Below are 25,220 nucleotides of genomic sequence, written 5' to 3'. Positions count from 1 at the left end.
ATTTCACATAAATATTCAAGTAAATTGGGCATAAGACGAAACGTAATTTGAAATGGAATTGGGTTAGCGGTAATAGGGCCCCAGACTGTTGGGTCAATGTTGAGTTCTCAATACTAACACTAGAACTGGCTAGTCATTGGTAGAATTAGCTCAATACCTATTGCAATTAGAGTGGTTTCAATGAAGTTTAAGATTTTTTTTTCTACTTCTAACACATTAGTCATAGCGCATGCATCATTCTGTTTATTGACCTTTTTCTCCCTTTTTCAACATGGCCAAGAAACCATACTTATACAACTAATCAGTAAAGCGTTTCATATTGTTTTAATAATATTATCAATAGATTTAGTGGTCATTTTATTTACTTTGCCTTTTTTTGCAAATCTTTCTATGTTTTCACTCTGCAGGAAATGGTGGTCCTTTAATATTGGATTAACTTTTGAATGCTATTTGTTTTTACCTATCTGCAGTATGTCATTCCTTGAAATATCTAGGCATTATACAACTTAACTATTATTGCAATCTGATCTGACTATAGATAAAATTGGAGGGTATGTATTCTACTACTGATGAGCTCTTTTTAAAAAATCCACATAAAATGACACATTTTAGGAAAATGTAAAGGCTATCATAATTGTTTTGTTCAGTCATTGGGGGAATTCTAGTGTCTTTTAGGTCATTTTTTTCCCCTGCATTTGTCCTTGTGTATATATGAACTATTACTGCTGCACTGAATGTGTTTTCTTCAATAGATTTGACTACGGTCAACTTTGGATTATGTACATTAACAGAGCAGAGAGGAGTGATGGCCCATTCGAATATCACTTATATTTGAATTTAAAATACATCTTGGTACTGAAAATTGAATGCAAGCAGGCTTAGCAATTTGGAAGGTTACACCAAAATTAATGATGTAGTATTGTACAAAATTACTGTGAGATGTTGTCTTCCAGTACTAATTCTCAACTTCTGCCTGAGCTCCACCCTTTGGGAATATATCACTCTTCTCCAGTTGTCTTTTTTCACGTGTATTTTATCCCAGGCTAAGCACAGTTGCCCTTTCAGTAGCATAAGTTAGGGTCCGATTAGAGGATTAAGTTTCAGAGCTTTTTCTTCTACATGTAAAATTAGAGTGACTGGTGGAAATCCAGGAGCTAAGGGGGAAAGTCAGTGTTTTCCATACTGAGAAGAGTCTGCATATAAATGTACATATGTACACACACGCGCGCATGCACACACACAACTTGTAGTGTGATACCGTAAACCTACATGTATTATTCACATACGTTGCTGCCAATAATTACATTCATTTAATTCAGAGTGGAGAACATATGCTAGGGCTAAAAGAAAATAGGCCAGAAGCCAGACAAATTCAGTTTCAGATTTCAAATCTAGCACTTCCTATCTGTGTCAGTTTTGGCAAATTATTTACTTTTTTCCTCCTCCTGTTTAGAGGGAGGTAACGATGTGCATGGTGTGGAGATATAAGTGAGTTCATATACGTAATGTGCTTGGTGTATGGTCAACTTTGGAATGATGTTATGTTGCTTTTATTCCAGTCACTACTCATGTTCCAAGCAGAGGGACAAGCAGGACAATTAACACAGCTCTGCCATCGCCCTAGTTACAGTTATGGATACAATTTCCTCTGCCCACCCTGATGTCTCTATGTTGGGAGAGAGGAATTTAATAAATGCCCCGTGTGCTCTTTTATGTCAAACTTTAGACGTCAGCATCCCTGCGAGGTCCACTGTATAAATTTTATCAGAGGTTTCACCAGGTGCTTTGCTTTTTCCCAAGTTTAAGTCTATTAAATTAATTTCAAATGAACTTTTTGAAAAATTTTAAAATTGTCTCTCTTTAAAGAATGTGTTTTCAATATGAATCGAACATCCCTCTCCAGGGACGTACTCTAGAAAAACAGTGTATCGTGTAGAATGTCCACATTCTAAATCTGAAAATTTAAAAATGTACGTCTTGTCTTTATCTTATCAGATCGAGAACACTTAACCTCAAGACTTTAGTTAGCATAATTTTTGTTCTCTTCTTTTCTTAAATGCTTTATTGGCTTAGTGTTTCTACTGCTAAATAGGATATTTTAACTTGCACTGGTTTCTGCTGATTTGTTACATAAAATTTTCTAGAGTAATTGTCAACTTGTAATGAGGCTAATGAACAAAATTTGTAGCCATTGTGGTGTGAAAAAATTACACTATATTAAAATTCAAGAGTTCCAAACAATTAATTTAACTTCTTTTTGGCTAGGCTACCTTTCAGTTTTCTTTAAACTCTGAAGGAACAACACCAAAAAAAAAAAAAAGGTAGGAGGTGTGTCTGGGTGGCCCAGTTGGCTCAGCATCCGCCTCTTGATTTTGGCTGAGGTCATGATCTCATGCTCCTGAGATCAAGCTCCACATCAGGCTCCATGCTCCGGGGGGAGTCTGCTCAAGATTCTCTCTCTTCCTCTCCCTCTGCCCTTCCCCCTACTTGCTCTCCCTCTCCAAAATAAATAAATCTTTAAAAAAAGGAAAAAACACTGAAGGAATAACACCAACAGTAATGGTGTACATGGGCCATTACTGTGCTGGCGAAACAATGGAGATAGTAACCAAAGTGCATAAATTAGTTGGCACCAGATATGTGGAAACATAGGGAATTATCCTGCTATTATAGAGGCACATTGGCTGAGAAACATAGTGTAGAGATAGAACATTTTGGTTCCACCATTATCTAGAAAGTTCTTCCGTAAATAATTATAATGATGATGATAAGAACAATAATGAAAAGGATATGTAGTCATTGCACTTTGTATTTCCAGGAATTTAAAAGAGCCATCAAAGGGAAAGCCCGCAAAATACCACCAAGTGTCCCCAGATCTTCACTGTTCTCCTTTTTTGTTAAAAATTTTTTTTGTAATCTGAACCATGTTATGAACGGGCAGCTTCTTAGTTATGATTTTAAGTTGCAGCACAACACATGTGGCTGTCCCCCCTGTGTTTGTTCTCGTCTGGAACCTGATGGCTTTGCTATATATCTCATTTGTTTATTTATGGCTTTTCTTTTTTTTTTTTTTTTTCTTTAAAGATTTTATTTATTTATTTGACAGAGAGATCACAAGCAGGCAGAGAGGCAGGCAGAGAGAGAGGAGGAAGCAGGCTCCCCGCTGAGCAGAGAGCCCGATGCGGGGCTCGATCCCAGAACTCTGAGATTATGACCTGAGCCGAAGGCAGCGGCTTAACCCACTGAGCCACCCAGGCGCCCCTATTTATGGCTTTTCTTTTGCATCTTGGTTGTAAACAAATATGATCGTGTGACTGTCAGCATTGCCTGTCTTGTGGTCCTAGAGTCTGAGACAGCGTTTAATAGGATTTGCTAGATCTTACTGTTGAAACAGATCTACCTATCTAGTTCTGTGATTAGTGCCAGGAAGCTTTGCTCTCCAAATATATTTCCCTTCCCTATCACAGTGCCTCAAGTTTTACAGTTAGAATTTAATTTATTTGGGTGAAACCATTGACCCCTATATCTTTATTTGGACTTCAGATATCCTTGGGCAAAAAAAAGTTGGAGAATAAATTAGGCTGCTAGCTGTCATGGACATTTTGTATGATCATTTCATAAACTTGCTTCTGTCTCCCGTGTCTAGCTGGGTTTAACTAGACCATAGAGGAGTCGACAGAAAGGGAATGGGGGATGAGCTAAGTCAACATTCCTACATCTCACACCCCAGTAGTGTGGGATCTGCCTGAGTTTTGTGTGAATCCCAGTGCGACATTACATATCATAGCTTTTGAAAGGTGTATGATATTTGGAAGTTGAGAACTCAGGTCGACAAGAAAAGGATAAAAAGCCTTTACACACCTCATTTGAAAATCTTCTCCAAAAAGAGGGAACCATTTTTTTAAATGAAATATTTTTAAAAGATGAGAATACTGTTCAAAAATAGATAGGAGAGCCCTTGTTGCATGAGCTTGCATGAGCACTGGATATGTAAGTATGTATGTGATGTAAGTATGTATGTGATGTAAGTATGTAAGTGATGAATCTCTAAATTCTACACCTAAAACTAATATTGCACTCTATGTTAACTAACTGGAATGTAAATAAAAATTGAGAGGAGAAATAAATAATAAAAGTAGAATGGAAGAATTAGATTTAAAACTATAAAATTTAAATAAGATTTCCAAATAAAATTTCTATTCAGTCATGATTTACTAAAAGAATATAATGATGTGTGCTTCTGTCCTTCCTTTTGTTCGTTTGTTTTTGTATTTTATGACTAGAGTAGATGTTTAAAAAAAAAATCACACAATTACCCCTGATGGGGGGACCATTTCTCCACTGTATAAGCACAGTTAGCCAAAGGCCTGTCCCACAGGAGGTATTCAATAAGTACTTGTTGAAGGAATAAATTCTCCTGGTCTTTGTGGAAATCCTTGCCTTTTTAATACCAACTAAATAGTACAGAGATGTTACTATAAATAGAAATAATGAAATAAGATTAGTTACGTTGTAAGGTTGTAAGGCTGTAAATCATGGTTGTAAGGAATGAGTACTGCCCAATCCATGTTTACACTTAACACAACCCCAGATTTATGCAGTTGGTTCTCAATAAGGTAAAAAAGTTATCAAACACGAGGTTTCTCATTTGCTTTTCAGGGAAAACTTCAATGCTTCATTAAATAATGCCACCTCTTTGAGGTAGGATGTAAACACTTTACTTACTTTTCCAGAGATTGGTTTATTTTTATCAGATACACATTCAAACCTACATATTCTGCATATACATATATAGGTTTTACAGAAGTGATTTCTAAATATTGGAAACAGCCATTAAATTCAACATGGTACATATCATATTAGATCCACTTTTATGTTAGAGCAGCCCTATTGTTTTTGATAACTAAAAATAATACTCAGCCTAATAAGTCAGATGTGTAAAACATCTCAGAAGGGGAAAAAAAAATCAATGGCCTGGCAATTAGAGTTATTAAACAACCATTCTGAAATAGAAGACTGGTGTACCGCCATTCATCAAAATTGATTTATTTCTCATCTAGGTATAGTTAGAATTATCACAGGTGGGCAGATTAATAGTGCAAATCCATTATACTCAGAAACTGTCTTTTCGGTAGTGGAGATCATCCAAAGACATAAGAGCTCACTGAAACCGGTTAATCATCAACTTATGTCACAAACCCTGTCATTAATAATTTTTGCATTAAACGATAAGGTCCCGGGGAATAGATACACTCCTGGAAAGGGAATTAACCTTTGAAGAAACCATTAACTCTTTGGGTCCAGCCTAGTAAATTGCTCCTTCGGTGCACCCTTGTGGTGAAAGTGAGCCAATGCAGCTTTCCGACTAGGGATGATTCAGGCCTCCTAGCGGTTGATTCTCACTCAGATCCAGAGGTTTAGGTATTCCTGGGTATGGTCATCGTATAATAAATAAAATCTCCTGAATTTCTTCAAGCATATGCATGTGTATACCTGTATAAATACCTCTGTAGGTATTTAGTTGGCATAAAATATAACAAGAAAAAGGTATAGGATGTCAATGACTAGTATGAGGTAGTAGAGAGAAAATGGTGCCAGTTTATACCTGGTATAAATCCCAGATTAGGTGACTTCTGTAGGTCTGAGTCGGGCATGTATTATTTGAAGGACTTATTGGAGGCTCAGAAATAATCTATGTCAAGGTTTTAACAGTAATTGCTTCAAACGTGATTGTAGTGGATGGAAACTGGTTTTTCTTTAAAAAGTAGAGTTATGTGTGGGGTGACAGATGCTATAAACTGCTTCCCATTAACTAGAGTTTGAAAGATCTATGTCTTTCTTTTGTCATCTGCACTCCTCATTGGCCTGGGGATAACATCCAGCCATGTCTTCATTCTCGCCTTTCTCAGAATTGAGATTATTAGTCACTAGCTTTAGCAGCAGCAGTTTTCATTTCATGATCGGTAACAAGAAACAGGCTGTGCCTATTTCTTATCTGTTTACCTGTTCTACTTTTCTCCCTCCTCTCCCCCTCATTTTTCTGGCAATGTCCTCTCCCAGTCAGCACACAGCACAGTAGAGCCATGGCTCTGCTCCTTGGTCACAGTAATGGGAAAGGAGGTGAATCCCAAAAGAATCTGACCTAGCTGCTACTTCTGAGAATTTGGAATGCCCACCGAGAAATTTCTATCTTGGTATGCTTTTTCTCTTTAGTAAAGAACATGTAAGCATGGTATTTTTTGTCCTATGTACCCACTAGTTGTATAATTATTTGTGTAACCTAAGGTGATATTTCTCAGCTGGGCACTGTAGGCTTCTGGGCAAGCAGTTGGCTTTGTTCAAAAGCTCCAAGCCATTTAACATCCTTTACACCTGAATGTGAAGTTCCAGCCACACTAGCCCCGCTTCCTGTGAAAATCAGAAAGCAGCCCTATTCTTTATGTCAGGTCACCCTAACAGCACAGTCAACACCCTAAGATGAGAGACATTTTCCGAAGGAAACCACGTGGCCAGTTTTCTATTTAGTATCTCCGAATATTGTTTTCATTATCTACGGTTGTTGAGCAAGTCAAGAATTCACAATGATTTCTGCATCCTGGCACGTGGTTAGCCTCTCCTGATTCTTTGGTTTTCCTGCACAGATCTTTAAGGGTTGTGTAACTTATCAGACTCGCTCAGAGCGAAGTCTAACCTTGTCCAATTTCTTCCATTTCCCCTCAAATGCCTAATTATTGCCTGCTTTGAGTAACTGCAGCAACAGTATTCTTAGGTACCTGTTTGAAAAGAAGCGCTGTGCCTCGCTGACCAGCAGGAAGTAGTCAAGGTAAACTTTAACAGAGGGGGTTAGAGTGGGAGCCAAGAAGAGCTTGAACGTGCTGATGAATTCTGCACCAGGAAGGCTGAGTTCTAGCTGGCCTTCCCTCAGCCCCGGGAAAAACACTAGTATATCATCTTATACACACACTTCAAAAGAAATCAAGAGAGGAAGTAAATTCCCCCCACTTCCCATGTGTGTAATTGTGTACTTTAATGTAGCTTGTCATGCTGCAATTGTATAAGCATTTGCTTTGCTGAGTCATTTTATTTACATACAATATTTAGGGATTCTCTTTATTTTACTATTAGGAAACATGCATGAAGTAAAACTTTTCACTGCCCATCTGCTCATTTTTTTTTCATCTAATATAAGAATTCTCTGTGATGACAATCTGTTCCTTAACAGGCAAATATTCTAACATAAGAAGCAACAAAAATAGCATTCACAACTTTAGAGATCTAGTGCCAGTTGATTTGATTATCTCTTTTGATGTTGTCTCATTTGCTCAATTGATGACTATTTTAATTATTCTAAAATACAGTTCCAAATTAAAGATGCACATCATTATAAAAGAGATAAAAGAGAATAAGTTCTTTTTTGCAAAGCAACATAGCTAAGTTTGAACCGTAATCAATGAAGCAAAACTGTTTTCAGGAAAATTTAATTAATTATAATTAAATTAACTCTCATGCTCTTTCTTGTTTGCCTATGCCTTCATCTAGTCATGTATAATGGTATAGGGCTTCATTCATCTGCTTTGCCCTGGAATGCTGTTACCTCTCTGCTTACCTCCTCAAATTTCATCACGTGGTGGATTTCTGTGCTTCTGCCCAAGCTGAGTGTTTTTGCCTTCTTCCTCCCACTCTAACATTTGCCTGTCCCCGGAGGATGCCGACTTAGGCCACCGCGCTGCTTTCCAAATCATTCCTTCCTCTCACACTATGTAGTATTTGATGCCTTTGCTTCACATTTTCAGATTGCTTTGAGCTATCTACAAATTGACCTGAACTGTCTAAAAATATCCCTGCATGCCTTAGACCTTCCTTAGGCCTTCATTTTAAATTTGACCACATACCCAGCATCTTCTCTCAACATCACAACAAAGATCTTTGGATTGACAGACTGCATTCTTCTACTTTAGACCAGTGTTTTTTTGTATTATAGATAACAGACCATTAGTGAGTTATCAAGTCAATTTTGTGGGTTGTGAACACTTGAAAAAAATGAAATAGAGGGGAACCTGGGTGCCTGGGTGGCTCAGCCAGTTAAGCCTCTGTCTTCTGCTCATGTCATGATCCCAGGGTTCTGGGATGGAGCCCCGTATGAGGCTCCCTGTTCAGTGGGAAGTCTGCTTCTCCCTCTCCCTCTGCATGCCTCTCCTTCTGCTTGTGCTTTTTTTTTCCCTCTCTCTCTCACAAGTAAATATAATCTTTAAAAAAAAAAAAAGAATAGAAGGCAAAAGAAATGATCAGTTTTATTTTATAAATGTGTGTATGTGCTAGCTTATGATGGGAAATCTATTTACACTTGTACTGTTGGTCTAAAAAGCTGGAAAACACTGCTTTAAATGGGGACTGTGATTTCAAATTGCCTGCATACTTTCCAATGATAACTTCCATCTACCCTACTTCTCACTCCAGTTCTTGGTACATTCTTAGATTTTCCTGACAAGCTATTTGTTTCAAGTTTAAAATTATGGGGCCCCTGGGTGGTGTAGTTGGTTAAGCGTCCCACTCTTCGTTTTGGCTCAGGTCATGATCTCACATTTCGAGATCAAGCCCTGCTAGGATCCCTTCTTCAGGCTCCATGCTCGGTGGAGTCTGTTAGAATTTCTCCTTCCTCTCCTCCTTCTACTCACCCCCCTCCCCATCTCATAAATAAATAAATCTTTAAAAAAAATAAAATTATTTTCAGGCTCTAACTCATATATAGATATTTTTAAAAGATTTTATTTATTTATTTGACAGAAAGACATGTAAGCGAGAGAGGGAACACAAGCAGGGGGCGTAGGAGAGGGAGAAGCAGGCCTCTTGCTGAGTGGGGATCCTGATATGGGACTCGATTCCAGGACTCTAGGATCATGACCTGAGCTGAAGGCAGATGCTTAACAACTGAGCCACCCAGGCACCCATCTAACTCATATTTTCATTCATCTTAGGTAAATGTATCCTGTGAGATTGCCAGATTTAATAAATAGGACACAGGATGCCCAGTTATATTTGAATTTCAGATAAACAATAATTTTTAATATAAGTTTGCCCCAATATTGCATATTTATCTGGAATTCATATTTAATTGGCCATGCTGTGTTTTATCTACTACCATTAATCCTATTCAAAAATCAGCACTAGACCCTCAGGGTAGAAAAAACTGTGTGCAAAATAAACACTGTACTAAGTCCCAAAATAAGTGTAAGGATGATCTGATTTTGTCATGTTATACCCAGTTGCTTTTTTAAAAAAATTAGAAATCAAATTCGTCCAGTTGTGACAAATAGTACAACTCAGCACTAGATATTCAACCCAGGGCAGGTCATCCTCTTAACTAAGTGAGAAAAGCAAGGGGAGCTGATGAATGATCCAAGAAGAAGAAAATGATCAGAAAACAAAGAAGGAAAAGTGGACAGTAGTATGGACTGGAAGTAGCAAACGAGAATAGTACCAGAATCCTAGCAGATCAAGCAGTAATGCAGGATTCTTAGGAACTCACCCCAAACCTGAGAATCCTATCACGGAGCAGTGGTGACTTTGGGCTTGAGGTGCAAATGTAGCAGCATCCTGGTTTTGATATCGGTGAGATTATTAAGGTCCAGGAATTCACTTGGTCATATCACAGATGTTTAGAGGTCAGACCGACACAACAGAACATCAGATCTTTCTGAAACAGTAGCTAGGGTTTGAAGCAAAAATTGTCGAGGTCCAGAAGGAATGCAGACTTGATATAGGCAGACCAAATGTCTGGCTTTTTGACTGTTGATTTTTACTATGCATGGACTTTTTACCTAAGAATAGTTATGTTGAGTTCTGACGAAAGCATTTTTCAGATTCACTTTCAGATTCATTTTTCAGATTCACTTACCAATAGGTGATTCCAATAATTTGATGTATCCAGGCACATTAGTGGTGTATCTAGCCGTATTCAGGGATAATTATACTGTCCGTGCATTCAGTAGGTATTTATTGAAGAAGTAAATGTTTAGGTGAAAAATGTCTTCATCTTTGAAAGATGGTTTCCATATGCACCTCTGCAAATTAATAATTACCTTTGTAGAAGTACAATGATGCTTACTATGCATCTTTTTCATGCCTGAGATGGGTAAAAGAGAACTTATATAAATACAAGAGCAAATCATTGGCTAGACATTTCAATTTTGTAATACACCTAGAAAAATGTCTGAGCAAGGTGTTATAGCATTTGCAAACTTTTTTTTTTTTTTTAGTAGTCCAAATTCCCTCCTTTCAAATGTATTCAAAGATCTACAATGACTAGAGTAGATAAAGGCAGGGTAGCCCTTGTTGAATAAGAGATGTTACGCTGAACCAAGACTTCCATTCCCCAGATAGAGGTTTCTCTGGACCATGGTGTAGCTATTTCTTTAGGAATCAGGACATACGAGGTCTTTAATAGCATTTAGATTTATAGGTTTTTTTCAATGATAGTTAAATTTTATTAGTTTTTAAAAATACGTTTTCCCATCCAAGTACTAACCAGGCCCGACCCTGCTTAGCTTCCGAGATCAGACGAGATCGGGCGCGTTCAGGGTGGTATTTCTAGAGTTACATAGTAATGTACATTGCAGTAGCACAATGTTAAATATCACAATACTAAATATAACAAGATAAACAAATTTCACTAGGAGATTATTTCTAATTTATTTTTTGTTCAGAATCTCAAGAGTATACATAAGAGAAAATATCATAAGTTCGGCCCCAAGGGCAAATTCTTCCATAAGTGTACTGCTTGGTGTTCAGCAACAAACATGTTTTTAATGTTATTATTCCAGTAAAATAAAAGTATTATTGTTATTCTCTAAATTCATTTTATAAAGTAAAGGCAAGAATAATTTAAAAATAGAATGATTAGACCAGTTTTATCTACTCTGAGGCTCACTATCTGAAATGGAACCCACTATATCAAGGCAGTAAGGTGAGGAGTATTTTAATTTATAATGAAATTCAGCATTGCCTCCTACTTTTCCAAAGTAATGATAGTTTGTAACATTAAGTTTGCTTTTGTTTTGTTTTTGCTAAAATCTTAGTGAACTTAGGACAAAATGGTGTGATAATTTGGTGGGTAAATCTTTTGACTTTAGACATTCTGTTTTGCTTTAAAAAGTGATTGTCAAAGCTTATGACTCACCAGTGTCATGTAATATCTCTATTCCAGCTCACGGGTTAGGCTTGCCTCTTAAGCCGAGAATGACTTCTCTACTGGTGAATTTCCTTCAATAATTGGAATTCTTATTCCTTCAGAAATAGGCTACTCATACTCCTTCTTGTACTTTCTGTTAAAAGTGGAAGTCCTCTGCATTGAGTTCCTGGCTATTAAATATTACAACATTGTTGCAAAGCCCACCACTTCAGCCATCAGTTCTGCCTAACAGCCTCTTGTTAATTTCCTCCAGATGGCGCTCTCCATTGATACTGTGGAGTCTGAGGTGTTGTTGAACTTTGTAACTAACACAAGCCCATATACTGAGAATTTGACTGCCCCTTGTATTCAGAATGTATTCAAGCTTGTTAGAGCATCTTAAACTTACAAAGAACCACACACTGGGGAACTTTATAAACATTTCAGGATATTAACTTATGCTGTGAGGTTAATATTCCAACTCTTTATGGATGAGACCATCTCTTTCTCTCTTTTTTAATGCTGATAAGGAGAAGAGGCTATGAAATATAGTGATTAAGGTGATAGTCTCTGAAACCAGATTATCACCTGAGTCCTTTCTCTTTACATGTTTGACGAGTCATACAACCTCTCTGAAGCTTAGTTTCCTCACCTGTTAAACCGAGATGGGAGTGGTGATGCTAGTAATCTAACCCTAGGATTGTTGGGAGGATCAAAGGATAAAATCCATGTAAAGTCCTTGCTTAGTATAATCCAGTAATTAAGGACTCAATTAAGGGAAAACTTAAAGATATATTTATTATGTAGGAAGTATTTCCTTTTGTTTAAAACAGCAACAGTGAGTAATAGTTGTCATATACTAAGTGAGAATTTTGATTTTTGAACTGTCCAGTCTCTACCATATCAGGAGCCAGAGTCCTGGAGGTCTATGTGACCACTGAATACATTTAGAGCACCTTTCCACAGAAAATGTTCAGAAATTAAGCAGTTAAAATTAGAGAAAAGGCTTGGGACTGAGGAAAAAGGTGTAGGGCAAATAGCCCTGTTTTAAAATTCTTCTCTGTTAGCAACATTGCTATCAAAATTTTATGGCTTCAGTTAATGAGATAAACTTCCATCCTGTAACTGAAACACACAGTCTGAGAAAATGCAACAAAGCGATGGTTTATTGTTATATTGTTTTGATTAACTAAGTTCTTCAATTTTTCTAACTTATATGTTATTTTGTGTATTCAGCTCCAGGTAGGAATGATTTACTTCTGAAGAGATGCTCTGCTATTCAAAAATAAATGTAAGAATATTTTAGGAATTATATATTATTGAATTTATAAGATAAGATTTACAAATCAATTTAACCATAGTTGCTCTTTTATTTTATTTTTTACATTTTATTTTTTTTAGGTCTCTGCCATTTTGACCCTAACTGAACTGTGTTGAGAGGAAGTTAGAATATGGCTTTATAGTTGTAAGGTTTTGGAAAAATATTGTTTCTCCTTTCTCCAGAGTAGCAGGGACATTGGCAGGGTAAACTGCCCATCTTCTTTTCAATCATAATATGTGCCAGTAAACTTTTCAAAAATGTGTCCCCAATAGTTTGTTGTTGTTGTGTTAACCCACAAGTGGAAGATCAATAGCAGTGCCCCTTGTAGGACTTGATCACGAGGCCTTCCTCAGGTGGGTCTGTTTATCATTAGATTACTAATGTTGTACTGTCTTGCTATCGAGACCAATTTCATTGTTTAATCTATCAAAAGATGCCGCAGCTCAGTTATTTTTATGTAGACGTATTACCATATTTTTTGATGGGAGAAATTGTTTCTACTTTGAATTTATGATAATAATCTGATTCATGATATTTGGCATTATTGATGAACTCCAGTTTTAATGGATTTAGGATGTAATAGTTTAATTGAAAACAGTATTAATGATGTCTAAAACAGAGGAATTAAGCTCTTTCGAAATGGTAAGTAATGAAGAAATATGTTTGCCACAACATCCCCACCCCTTAACCAGAGCTATTTCAAAGTTAAAAGCAACCCCAACAGATCTTCAGATGTAGCTCAATTTTCACATGTACTGACTTTGTCCTGTGAGGATACTTTGATACATCAGGTGTTTTTGAAATACACAGTTTTAAAAAATCTAGCTTGACATTTCTATTTTCCTTAGACACTACACATTTCTCTCTCTGTTGGATAAGCTCCCCCCCCATGGTCCATTCAATTTATAGAAATGGACAAGGATTTGGGAGATCCAGGCTTGAGTTCCAGCCCTTAGCTTTACCCTCTGTTGTGTAACAATGGCAGTTCCTTTCATCTCTTCATACTGGCCACTCCACTTATCAGAAAATTACTGTAAAATCTGTTTAGATACTGTCTAAAATAATGAATGCCAAAAATCAATGAAAAATAGAAAGCACCGTATGAATCTAAGAAAACAAGTCTAGATTCACAGAAAAAGAAAACATTTCTATGAGAGATACCTCATAATTATTTACATGATAAACAGTGTTTGGTCATTAGTTTGTAAATTTCAATATGGCTAGGTTCTTGTCCTTCCTTTGGATGTTAAATTTCAATTATAAGCAGTATTTGTGGCTTGGCATAAGGCAGTTGTCATTTTAGTGTTTGGCTCAGAGAGACCAAGACTAATATCCATTCGTGTTTTGTTTTGCTTATTACTAACAGGAGGCAGTGTTTCTGCATGGACAAATTCTAAGTAAAAACCCTATCCTTTCAAAATATAAAGATATTTCTAAGAATACATTTTCCAGTGAAGTATTAATCTCATCGTTTTCTAGAAAATGTCCTGTACTCTATATTCAAAGCTCAATTTTTATCCCAAAAACAAATCATTAGATTTGAAGAATGGGTCAAGGAAATAGACATTTATGAATAATTAGAGCATTTTATGATATTAATTATAGTATTAGTGGAATAGGATTTCAAGTATCCGAGTCAAAATATTTTTCAATTTCGGTTCCTTACTTCTAGGTTTTATTTGCAACTGCTATTACATATTGCATAAAGGATGTTAGGGCTTTGATGAATGGACAGCCTAACATCCCTGAGTTTTATCATCGTTTATGAATATCTATTTAAAGTTGACTTAGCATTTCAAATGTTCACTCCAGCAAATGGAAACGAGACCTTTCATTAGAGGAGGAACCATAAGGGCATTTAGCCCCTGCCTCAATTTCTAAAGACGCTTCACATACGGGCTTTCAATGTTATCTCTAAATGGGGTTACCAGAGGATACCGACAGGATCAAAAGACAGGGCTTTAATTATGGAATATACTTATTCAAATGTAGCATAATTTAAGAACTTTTTAAGACTATTTCTTCACTTTTAAAAATACTCTAAGAACTTCAGCAATGAAGGTTGCCTAGGATTCTTAATTTCAAAGAAGCCTGGGAGGAAAAATTCTAGATAAGGAAAAAGAAATTATTTTCCATCTTCACCTGCATGGCAAGAGACATATTATTTCAGGAATGAGTGTGAGATGTGAAGAGTCTGTTCTCGGGGTCTTTTGTCCTTGTGCTTAAGGAGACTCCATGGTCTGTGGGCCCCCGTGAGCATGAGGTGGGGAAGAAAGGATTCAAGGAGAGTGGAATGCCTTGGCAGGTCTCCCCATAAAATGGATTCTGAACACCAAGAAAAGTCCCCCCAAATAAGTGCTTTTATCCACTTACATAACATGTAGTGACATGCCAAGTGTTGTGCCAGAATAACATTGAGAGAGTAATGTGATAAAATACTTGCTGAAATTTTTTCTAAGATACCAAGTGGGACTTTTTATTTTTTCCATGTGCACACGAACACAAACATATTTGTGACCATTATAGGTACTCTGTTTTTCAGAATTAAGCTATAAAAGAAATGTAATGTGATTAATAATTATTATCCAAGCAATGGATTTGGAGCAACATAACGCTAAGACAAGTAATACAGTTGAGTCGGGTCCATGATAAACCTGTCTAAGAAGGGATTCCTTCTTAGCATCAGGCAAAGGGCAGGGTGTCTTCAAGTTCACCGTTTGCCCATCATTTTTCAATGGAAGGTTTCTCTTATATAAGGAGAGAAAGATGTAATAGAAATCCCTTATGAAAATCAATAGGACGTTCTTCTCAAATCCTATTTGTTAGATTTACTGTTTGGCCCCCTAGTTCCAATGGACTATGACTCTGTGTGAGATAAAATACCAGGACCAGGCATGTCTCATGGATTTTTTTTTTTTTTTTAACTTCTGAATTGTTTTAATATAGGTTTTCAGAGAGTCAGGAAAAAAAAAGATCTCTAGTTAGATAAACAAATCAGGCAAAGGTATGAGTTCCCTCAGTAAAATACATGAATAGGAATCAAATGTGTGTGTGTGTGTGTGTGTGTAGTTAGGGGAAATAACATAAGAGAAAGTGAGAATTTAAATTATGTATATATTTCCTTATTCAATAACTAATATAAAATAGTTTGATGAAATACTTTCAAATTGTTCTGTTTATTTTTCTCTCATGATTCTTTGTACAGTATGAAGAGGGATGTTTTAAAACTGGACAACAAATTTATTTTACAAATGATAGTTATATTAAAACCTTAGTAGAGGGGCGCCTGGGTGGCTCAGTCATTAAGCCTCTGCCTTCGGTTCAGGTCATGATCCTAGGGTCCTGGGATCGAGCCTCGAATCAGGCTTCCTGCACAGTGGGACGCCTATTTCTCCCTCTCCCACTCCTGCTTGCTTGTATTCCCTCTCTCACTTGCGTCTCTCTCTGTCAAATAAATAAATGAAATCTTAAAACAAAACCCTAGTAGAGTTGAATTTTAATACCTGTGTATGGATAATCCATGGAAGATTTTAACTGTGGACTTGTATCTTCTCTTTGGTGTTCTTAAGTCTTTTTTGCCCTGATCTAGGATGAGTGATGCAAATTGATTTTATTATGAAATTCAAGACGAAGTGTGCTTTACAATTTTAGATTTTAGTGTGTGGGGTTTCTTCAATGTTGTGGTCTTTCTACAGCATGAATAAATAAAAGTTGACCCCATCACTATTAATGGAACTGGTGCAGCCTTGCACTTAATTTACACAAGGTGCATATTTTCTTCCCTTTCTACAAACTTAAAATACAGTAGTGTTCATAACAGCTGTGCATGTACCTGAGAAATTGTCTGTAGCATTTATGTCTAATTCCCAATTCATTCCTTCTTCTTTATCTTGTATTTTGCCTACCAACGTTAGTGTTATGGTGGAAGACTAATGCCCAGTATCGTACTTCTTAGTAGCACTGTCTGGGTCTGTGTTCGCTTTTATTTAGAGATATTTAACCATCTGTCAGCTTTACTTTAGAAGTTATTTGCTTTGATGACAGAAATACCTTGGTTTTCGAAAAGTTAGTATTTTAAAAATTACTGATGGCAGTTTTGATTTCTAATGTGATTCTAGATCATGGTTCTGAAAATTGAAGCTGTATAGGGTATAGGGAAGGCTTGCTCTGACAATCAGCGTGAGCTTTGTGGACATAAATGATGAAAGACTGACATAAGATAACAAACGGAGTGGCCAAAATGCATTTCCAATGTGTCATTTTCTGTGGAAGGGATGATTCACTGCAGTAAATATATATACGAGTTCTCTTAGAATTACCTGTTATTTTCAACTAAAATGTTTTGAAAAAGCAGTAATGAAGAAATGTTCGTTAATTCAAATCCAAAGTTTCTTGTTTCGAGTTGGGGCTAAATTAAAAAAATATATATATGTAAAATTGGATAAAACTATGATGGTGTTAGCAGTAAGTTTAAAAACAACGTTGACAATTTTTGATCAGGAAAATTCACTAGGCTCTCTGCACACTGTGATTACTTTTCCTAAAAGAAATTCGGAAATACAAATAGATCTCCACCCAGATGTGGTTGGTTTTTTTTCTCCTCCACATCACATTATTAGCTATTATTAAGAGATACGCAGTCAAGTTGGATAGATATTTCTTGAAATGATGCATGATGTGCGGTGCATGCTTTCATTGTGCTTTCTGCCATTATGGAACAATGAGTCTTATTTGGAAATACAGTGATCATTTCTGTTGACTCATACTCAGTCAGCTTATATAATAACACCTCTATTTTGTGAATCATTTCAGATTTCAGAGAGCTATGCCTTCCTACCAAGAGAAGCGGTGACACGGTTTCTAATGAGCTGCTCAGAGTGCCAGAAAAGAATGCATTTAAACCCAGATGGAACAGATCACAAAGGTAGCCACAGTGTCAAATAGTGAGATTTAAAGTAATTTTATTCATAATGGCAATTTATATCTCACATTTTTATAAGAATGTGGTAGACTGAAACAGTTCAACAAGTCAGATCATCTCATTTATTGGAGTAGGAGGCAGTGAATTTTGAATACCCACTTACAGAGGAAGTCTGTGCCCTTTCTCTGAAGAAAGGCAGTTTGGGCTGTGGCAAATAATTTTTTTCCTATAATAATATTTTAACTTTCACATATTGTGTGTATTGCATGGTATGTTAAATACATTTAGCGAGGAAATTGATGTTCCATCGGTGTCCTTTTAAACCTACCAATTCCTTATTTCTGAAAGTGATGAGTAGCGCAGAGCTCCTCCACTGAGTTTTTACGTGCAGGTTATAATTTGTCTTTAGTGCTCTTTAAAAATTATGTAGATGTTTTTCCTAATCTATCAGCTTCTCTCAGAGTTTAAATTAGTCTCAAAAATACATTTAGGCTAGTCCATTCCCATGTGTTGGGGGATGAATAAACAAAAAGAAAAAGATCAAAGAAAAAACACACAAATCTCCTTTTTCACTCAAGTATCACATAGAGAAAGTAGTTATGCAGCAAAGGAGAAAACTACGAAAAATACAGGTAATTGTGTTTAATCACTATATTGGCTTCACCCACTGTTACTGGGGTATCAAAAAGCTCTGCAGTTAGAAATAACTAAATCTATAACATTAATTTGTCCCATGTACCTTTGTATAGTTATTTTTTCCTACAACTCATCCATACGGCTACCAATCTCCTAAAGACTTGGTATCTAGAATCCTGTTTCAATGTGAACAAATTGGATCATTCTGAAATTACAGGTAGAATGCGGTATCACTTTCATACCCATTAAAAATGCTTTATTACAGATAATGGAAAACCTCCCACTTTGGTGACCAGCATGATTGACTACAACATGCCGATTACCATGGCCTATATGAAGCACATGAAACTGCAGCTGCTAAACTCACAACAAGATGAGGTAAAATGGAAATATTTACTTCTGAGTCAGAATGAAGTTTGATAACCATGACTATCATATTAAGCATGACGGCATTTTGAAGACGGTAATTTATTTTTTAATGAAAGGAATGTCACTGGGATTGCACAGATGGATAAATGGACAGAAACTTCTGGTCCTTGAGAGAGAGTCCCTGTCTCAACACAGTTACCTTTGTGTTCTGTGGGAATGTGTTCGTTCCCAAGAGAGATTCATTTTTCCTTAATTGACTGCCATCAAGCTGGCCTCCATAAAGGGCTAGAAAGTTCAGGGGAAGATATCCCAGATGAGTGAGTACCCAAGGAAAGTATCCAAGCCTTTAGTACGAAGGTGATTTTGCCTGGAAGTCAAAACAAAGTCATTTTAATAAGAATTTCAAGTATAATAAATTTTCCACCATCTAAATCTTTCATGTGTTTTAATGCTTTTTTTTTTCATTATTCTCTATATTAGTTTGTCTACTTCTCTGCATTTTCTAGAGATAAGTTATGATGATCCTTCCTAATTAGAGATATTTTGATGTTTCCAGTTATTCTGTTTGATTTGTACCGTAAGAATCTAGAAATGTGCTTGCTGGCATGTATTAGACACAAATGCACATTTGTTTACTCTTCTCTAGGATACTAATTAACTGATCAGTTAATCAGCTAATCAGGCAGGGGCCAAGTTATATATATATTACCCCCAAAACCTGTAGCAATGGGGGCTTAGGAAATCCCCTTAAACTGGTTAGTGGCCATTAATCAATGGGCACATTCAGATTATCAATATTAGGAATAGTTTCTCAGGCTAATACATACACTCCTTCTTAAAATTTCTCCAGAACAGGAAATGTGGTTAAATACCTTTCAAATATAGCATTATTTGGTACAGTATAAAATTCTTTCAATTTTAATTTGTTGAACTTACTTTATTTAATAAAACTCATTCTTTTTTGTTTTCCTCCGTATTTGAATAGGTTTAATCTTAAAACAATATTTGTAAAATTGTTTTATCTCAAAAAGTAAGGGTATACTCTGTGAGATGATCTGTATCTGTACAGTGGCAGTTCAGATTTTATATTACCAGATGGCTACATATAAATGATTAAACAAGTAGTAATAAAATCACTGGGTTAAAGACATGAGAGACAACTAAAAAAAACATTAATGTTCATCCATCCTGGAGAATGGAATAATTATTCCCATCATTTATTATATAATTGGAAAAAAATTTAAAACCTCATAAACTGGTTCGAGCTGTCAAATTATTTGTAGGAAGCTCATTTAGATGTTGGTACATTTATTTCTAGGCTAAAAAGTAAGAAGATCAACTTTGTGCCAACAGTACAGCCCACATATGCTGAATCCTTCTGGCTTCTAAAACATCATAACTATTTCACACAAAGGAAGTAGATTCTTTTAATTTATAACTGGATTAGGAAAATAACTCTCAATCTTACATTTTGAAGATACCAATTGGTTGTACACTGCCTCAAAAATATTCAGATAAATGACTAGATCATTTGTAAAATTTTAGAAGTTATGATTATTGAAAGATAGGAAGGTGATTAAGTAAATCACATTAAAAAGGAATTCAAGTGAGATATTTCTTTGTGCTCAGTTATATTTAAAATTTATTGTGTTAATTAATTCAACAATTATTTATTGAGTACCTTCTATGTAACTGGCCCTCTTGTAGGTAATGGAGGTAAACAGAGAGTAAATTGACAAAAATCTTTCCTTTTTTAAACTTAATTCTAGTGAGGGAGAGAAAAGGAAGGAAGTAAGCAATGAAAGTATATTTATGAGAAGATACAAAATACGATTTAGAGAAATAAAGACAGGAATGGGAATTCCTTTAGGATTACAAAATGCCTTATCCAATGTAAGATCAGTTGACCTTCTTGTAAATTGTTGATGAAGTTTAAGCCAGAATAAATTTACAGGGAGAGAGTTAGATAGTAATTTTAAAGACTTTTAAAAGTTATTCATAGGCTTTGATTAGAAATTCGTACTCAAGGGTGTGATGAATGCAACAATTTGTATATTAGGATGTTTGTTGCATTGCTGATCGTGAATAATTAGAAGTATCTTCAAGATCCAACGATGAGGAATTGTCAGATCGTCACTGCCCGATATGATAGCCACCAGCCCTATGTGGATATTTAAATTTAATTGAAAATTAGTTAAATTAACTAAAGTTGAATTTTCAGTTCTTCGGTTGCACTAGCCATGTTTCAAGTGCTCAATAGCCAAATGTGGCTCGTAGTCACCTGCGTAGGGAATATTCGAGAACCAATTCCATCAGCACAGAATGGTTTTCTGAACATTACTGGCTAAATAACCAGCATTAGAGGCGCCCCCTGGAGCTTATCAGACTGCATGTTGCAGGACCCCCACCCCAAGATTCTGATTCTAGACATAGTGTGTGACACCTGGTGATCTGAATTTTTTCAGCATCTACCCTCTTGCACACTAAGGTCTGAGGTGGTGCATTTCATGGAAAGGCCAGTAACATAGGCTTTATATTGATTTGAGCATAAGGTAACCGACAAACAGAACGAAGATGAGATTGGTGAGAGTGGTTTTCAAACAATCTTATGGAAACCCCTTAATGTTTGACAGAGCAGCTTCCACATTACGTGGTAGGTTTAGATGGCCTTGAATATAGCTGCAGATTTATGAGCATAGAAGAGGACCTCTCTGAAGTGGAAAGATTAACAGTAGTCAATGAACAGGACTGGTGGGGATACAAATGGGAGGTGGGTAGATAACTAGGAGACCATTATTAATCATTTGGGAAATGGCAACATGAGATCAGAACAGTAACAATGGAAACCAAGAGTTACATGCTACAGATCCTTTAGAAGTAAAATCTGGAAACTGAAAACTAAAATAAGATATGGAACAGATCAGAGATCTGAATTTTGCACAATGGTCTTAAAAGGACCGGGGATGAAATTATTTATTACAGGAAAATATTTATTCTGATTTTTAAAACTTAAGTTTTAGGGAAGCAAAAGCTATGATAATTGGCTATGGTTTTCATTATGATAAGATTTTAGTAACATAAGGAATTAGGCCACACTGTGGGATGTGAAGACTCTTTTTCTGGTTATCATTCAGAACAAAATACTCACAGAGGAAAGAATTTAGATGAATGGCCTACAGATGATCATGAATAAAATAAAACACTTAAATGTTATATCAATCAAGTTTTCTGATTCTTCACTCTCAGAAATCTTCAGTAATTTCTTTCCAGAGTGATTAACATTGCCTCTATCTGATAATAGAAAAACTCCACAACATTATATTTTATACACTTTGCCACTTCTTATTAAAAGATAGTAATTTAATCATTTAATAATTATAATAGAACTTACAGGATGAATTCATGCACTTAGTTTCATTAAAGGTCTTTATAAATTAAACAATTGGATAATTTATATTCTAATAAGCAGTAGAATTGTAAAAAGTGAATTTCATAGAAAATCAAGGAGGAAAATATTTAAGAGTCACAGTCATTAAGCCACTCATGATAAATAGTGACTTTTAAAAAAAATAACAAGAACATTTGGTTATAGAACCATTTAATTTATTGTCCACATTTCTTAAAAAGCATGTTGATATGAATGTTATTTATTGCTGGTAAAATGTGTGTTGATTATTCATAATGCTTAATAGCAGTTTATATAATGATTCTGTAGATCAGAGGTTGTGATCTCTTTGTGTCTAGCTTTTCTTTAAACACACATACATTCTCATAGACACATACATTTTGCACACACACTTATTCACTTGCACACATAATATATATCAGTCGGTATATATTGGAAATACTATTTTACTGGATTACACATAGTTAGCTATTTGTAGTATATATAATAAATGCTGATTCTAAAGACTATGTTTTTATAGAATACACAGCTGTTTTATAAACACATGTTGGTCATCTTTACTATTACATTTAAGTTTATTTTTTGTATGTGTTCATAATATATAATCAACATGAATCCTATTTTATGCTGTAAAATTTCCTATATATTCTACATAAAAATATTAAACAGTTGACACTTATATATCTGACATTGTTCTACCTACTCTAAGTATTATTATATTTCCTTTATATCTTTCCTTTATATCTTTATATAGCCCTATGAGATTGATGCTATAATCCCCATTTTATAGATGAAGAAATTGAGGCACAGAAAGGTTAGGTAACTTGCTTAAGGTAACACATCTAAGTGGCAGAGCATGGATCTAAATCATTTCTGTCTTGCTCTAGAGAATGTGCTCCAAAATACTATCATATCGTAGACACTATAGATAGTGTATATAGTAAATATCTATCACTTACTTATGTGTGCATATATATGTATGTATATGTATATAGTACACACTGATAACATTGATGTGCACATTGAATTCTGTTATTTTTTCTCTTTTAACATATATATTTATTTCAGATGCTTGGATTTTCTTAGAATTTAGAATTGGAGAAAACATAATGTACCAAGAGAGAGGGCATGCCGCCGGGAGAAGTCTATGTGGCTGATTGCCCAGAGGCCTCACAGGGTGGCATTTCCTTGCTGAATTAATGAAGAGCTAGTGCTACTCAGTAGACCCAGACATGATCAGACCTTTCGTAAAGGAAGGACACCAAAATCACCTTGACCTGACCTATGGATCAGAATGCCAATTTGTTAGTCTACTAGAACGTTCCTGCCCCCTAACCATAGCAACTTCTTTGCTGATACCAAGATGTCATTTATGAAGCCAAGGTAACTCTTCCTATTCAAAGAAGCTATTTTCTCAAGCCTGAGTGACTTCATATAAACCCCGGTTCTGGTGTATAATAGTGGGATACATTCTTTAACTGCTCTGTGCCTCGATTTCTCAGTCTATAAAATGGGATGAATCCTGGGACCTGACGCCCAGGTAGTGATGAAACTGAAGTGAGTGAACGAATAGAAAGAACAGTTATCTGTAGCATAAATGACACGACCACCACAGCTGTTGTTAATTATTTGATTAATGCTAACCTTTCAGATCAGACACTTACAAATTAAAGTCAAACCTGGTGATTTCGATTCAGTTCTTCCAGTATGTCACCATAGATTTTTCAGGCCCCTCTGCCTACATAAACCCACCGTTGGCCAAAAATCAGTTCTCCAGCAGGAGTTTGCTTCAGTGAAATAGCTACAGCAAAATACCTTGAATTTGATTTAGGTTAATTTTTGGCAGGTTTTGATGAATTGGGTGTTTGGAAAACTGGCCTTTTGATAATTTCGCCACTCGGTGAACTGGCTTTTGGGAAATGGAACTTGCACACTTCTACCCAGAACTTCTTTTGGGGGTTGCCGTACGGTGTATGTTCACTTATAAGGAAAGAAGGGATGTGTTAAAACCTTGCTGTCAGTAAATGTGGATTTTCAGTCTATCCGTGTTAAGTTTGTCCATCCTGTTTGCCAATGACAATTTTTTGGTTAAGGTTTTCTTAGTGCATCCTAAGATTTTTGCTTATACTATTTTATTGTCCTTTATCTTTGGACTCAAAACATAGACTTCTCTATATGTTATATTTTGTGATTTGTTTCTTCCAGGACTTTTTTTGCTAATTAAAAAATTTTTCTTCATTATTTAGGATAATTCCCCAACTACATCCTTCCCAAACATATTATTTTACTTTTGAAATCTGCCTGTGCATAGAAACATTGACTTTTCACAAGTTTTGAAATTCCTTAAAGGGAGACATTGTTCCAATATTTGTTATTTCAAGTATCTATTAATAGGTTACATGTTTACAAGCTCTGTAAAAGCTTACTTACCGGCTAAACTCTAATTGACCCTGTAAATAATATGGTCACTATTTGAACGTTATATTTTATGATGTTTGATGATATTTTAAAACCATTTTCAGGATGAAAGTTCCATAGAAAGTGATGAATTTGATATGAGCGATTCAACACGGATGTCAGCTGTGAACTCTGATCTTAGCTCCAATCTGGAGGAAAGAATGCAAAGTCCTCAAGCTCTTCATGGCCAGCAAGATGGTAAGCCTTTCAAACCAAATAAACACAACAACAAAAAGCCGAGTTAGAATGTATGAAAACATCTCGTTCTCTTTTGCCAATTTTTTATCTGTTCCTACAGGGACTTTGTCTATATACTCAAGTTCCATTATCCACTTTCATTATTTTTAGATTCAAGTACTTTGTTCAAAACTAGGGTGATAGACTGATTTATAAACAGATGTTAGTTATAAAAATCCAAGCTTGCCCACGTTTAGCTCCTTGAACATAAAATGTGTCGTATCAGTAGTAGTTTTGGTTTCTGTGATGTTTCCTAGCTTTGGTTTCTTGAGCCATAATAATTAAGAGTTTAAAAATGATCAGAAGAATAATTTGGATGTTTTAATTTTCCTAAATGACAAAATTGTAATTAAAAACAACTTACGTAAAAGGCCAGTTTTACCAAAGTGATTTTGCTGGGTAAGGGGATTTTTGCGGGATTTTGATCTACTTTATTCAGTAGTAAAGGGAAAAAAAAAGATCATGATCTTTTATTCCTGGGTCCGTTGGCAATCCCTGAATTATCCAGTTGTTCCTGATGGGAAGACAACTGGGAATGTAGAGAGAGTAGCCTAGGCAGTTAATGTTTTAGGTCTCCTATTTGCAGAGATCTTTGTAAATATAGAATAATGTGTGAGAGTAAACGTACCTTACTAGGGTAATGGTGAATGAAAATGAAGGGTTGTAGATGGCAAATGACCAATTTTATTCAACATTACTTTATTAT

At 35.7% G+C, this 25,220-nt stretch overlaps 1 protein-coding gene across 3 annotated transcripts in view; it reads left to right on the top strand.

The window, feature by feature from the left end:
* Positions 1-25,220, top strand: part of LOC111142597 (nucleolar protein 4) — a 397,248-nt gene that overhangs the window by 90,591 nt on the left and 281,437 nt on the right. For all 3 annotated transcript variants that reach the window (XM_022495896.1, XM_022495895.1, XM_022495894.1), the window contains exons 3-5: positions 17,301-17,412; positions 18,311-18,423; positions 24,343-24,475. In XM_022495896.1, the coding sequence (XP_022351604.1) occupies positions 17,301-17,412; positions 18,311-18,423; positions 24,343-24,475 (358 nt within the window). The remainder of the gene's footprint in view (positions 1-17,300; positions 17,413-18,310; positions 18,424-24,342; positions 24,476-25,220) is intronic.

The sequence above is a fragment of the Enhydra lutris genome, unplaced genomic scaffold (assembly GCF_002288905.1).
Source record: "Enhydra lutris kenyoni isolate GAN:26980312 unplaced genomic scaffold, ASM228890v2 scaffoldscaffold8, whole genome shotgun sequence".
Classification (NCBI taxonomy): Eukaryota; Metazoa; Chordata; class Mammalia; order Carnivora; family Mustelidae; genus Enhydra; species Enhydra lutris.
This window is presented reverse-complemented; position numbering and strand designations above follow the sequence as displayed.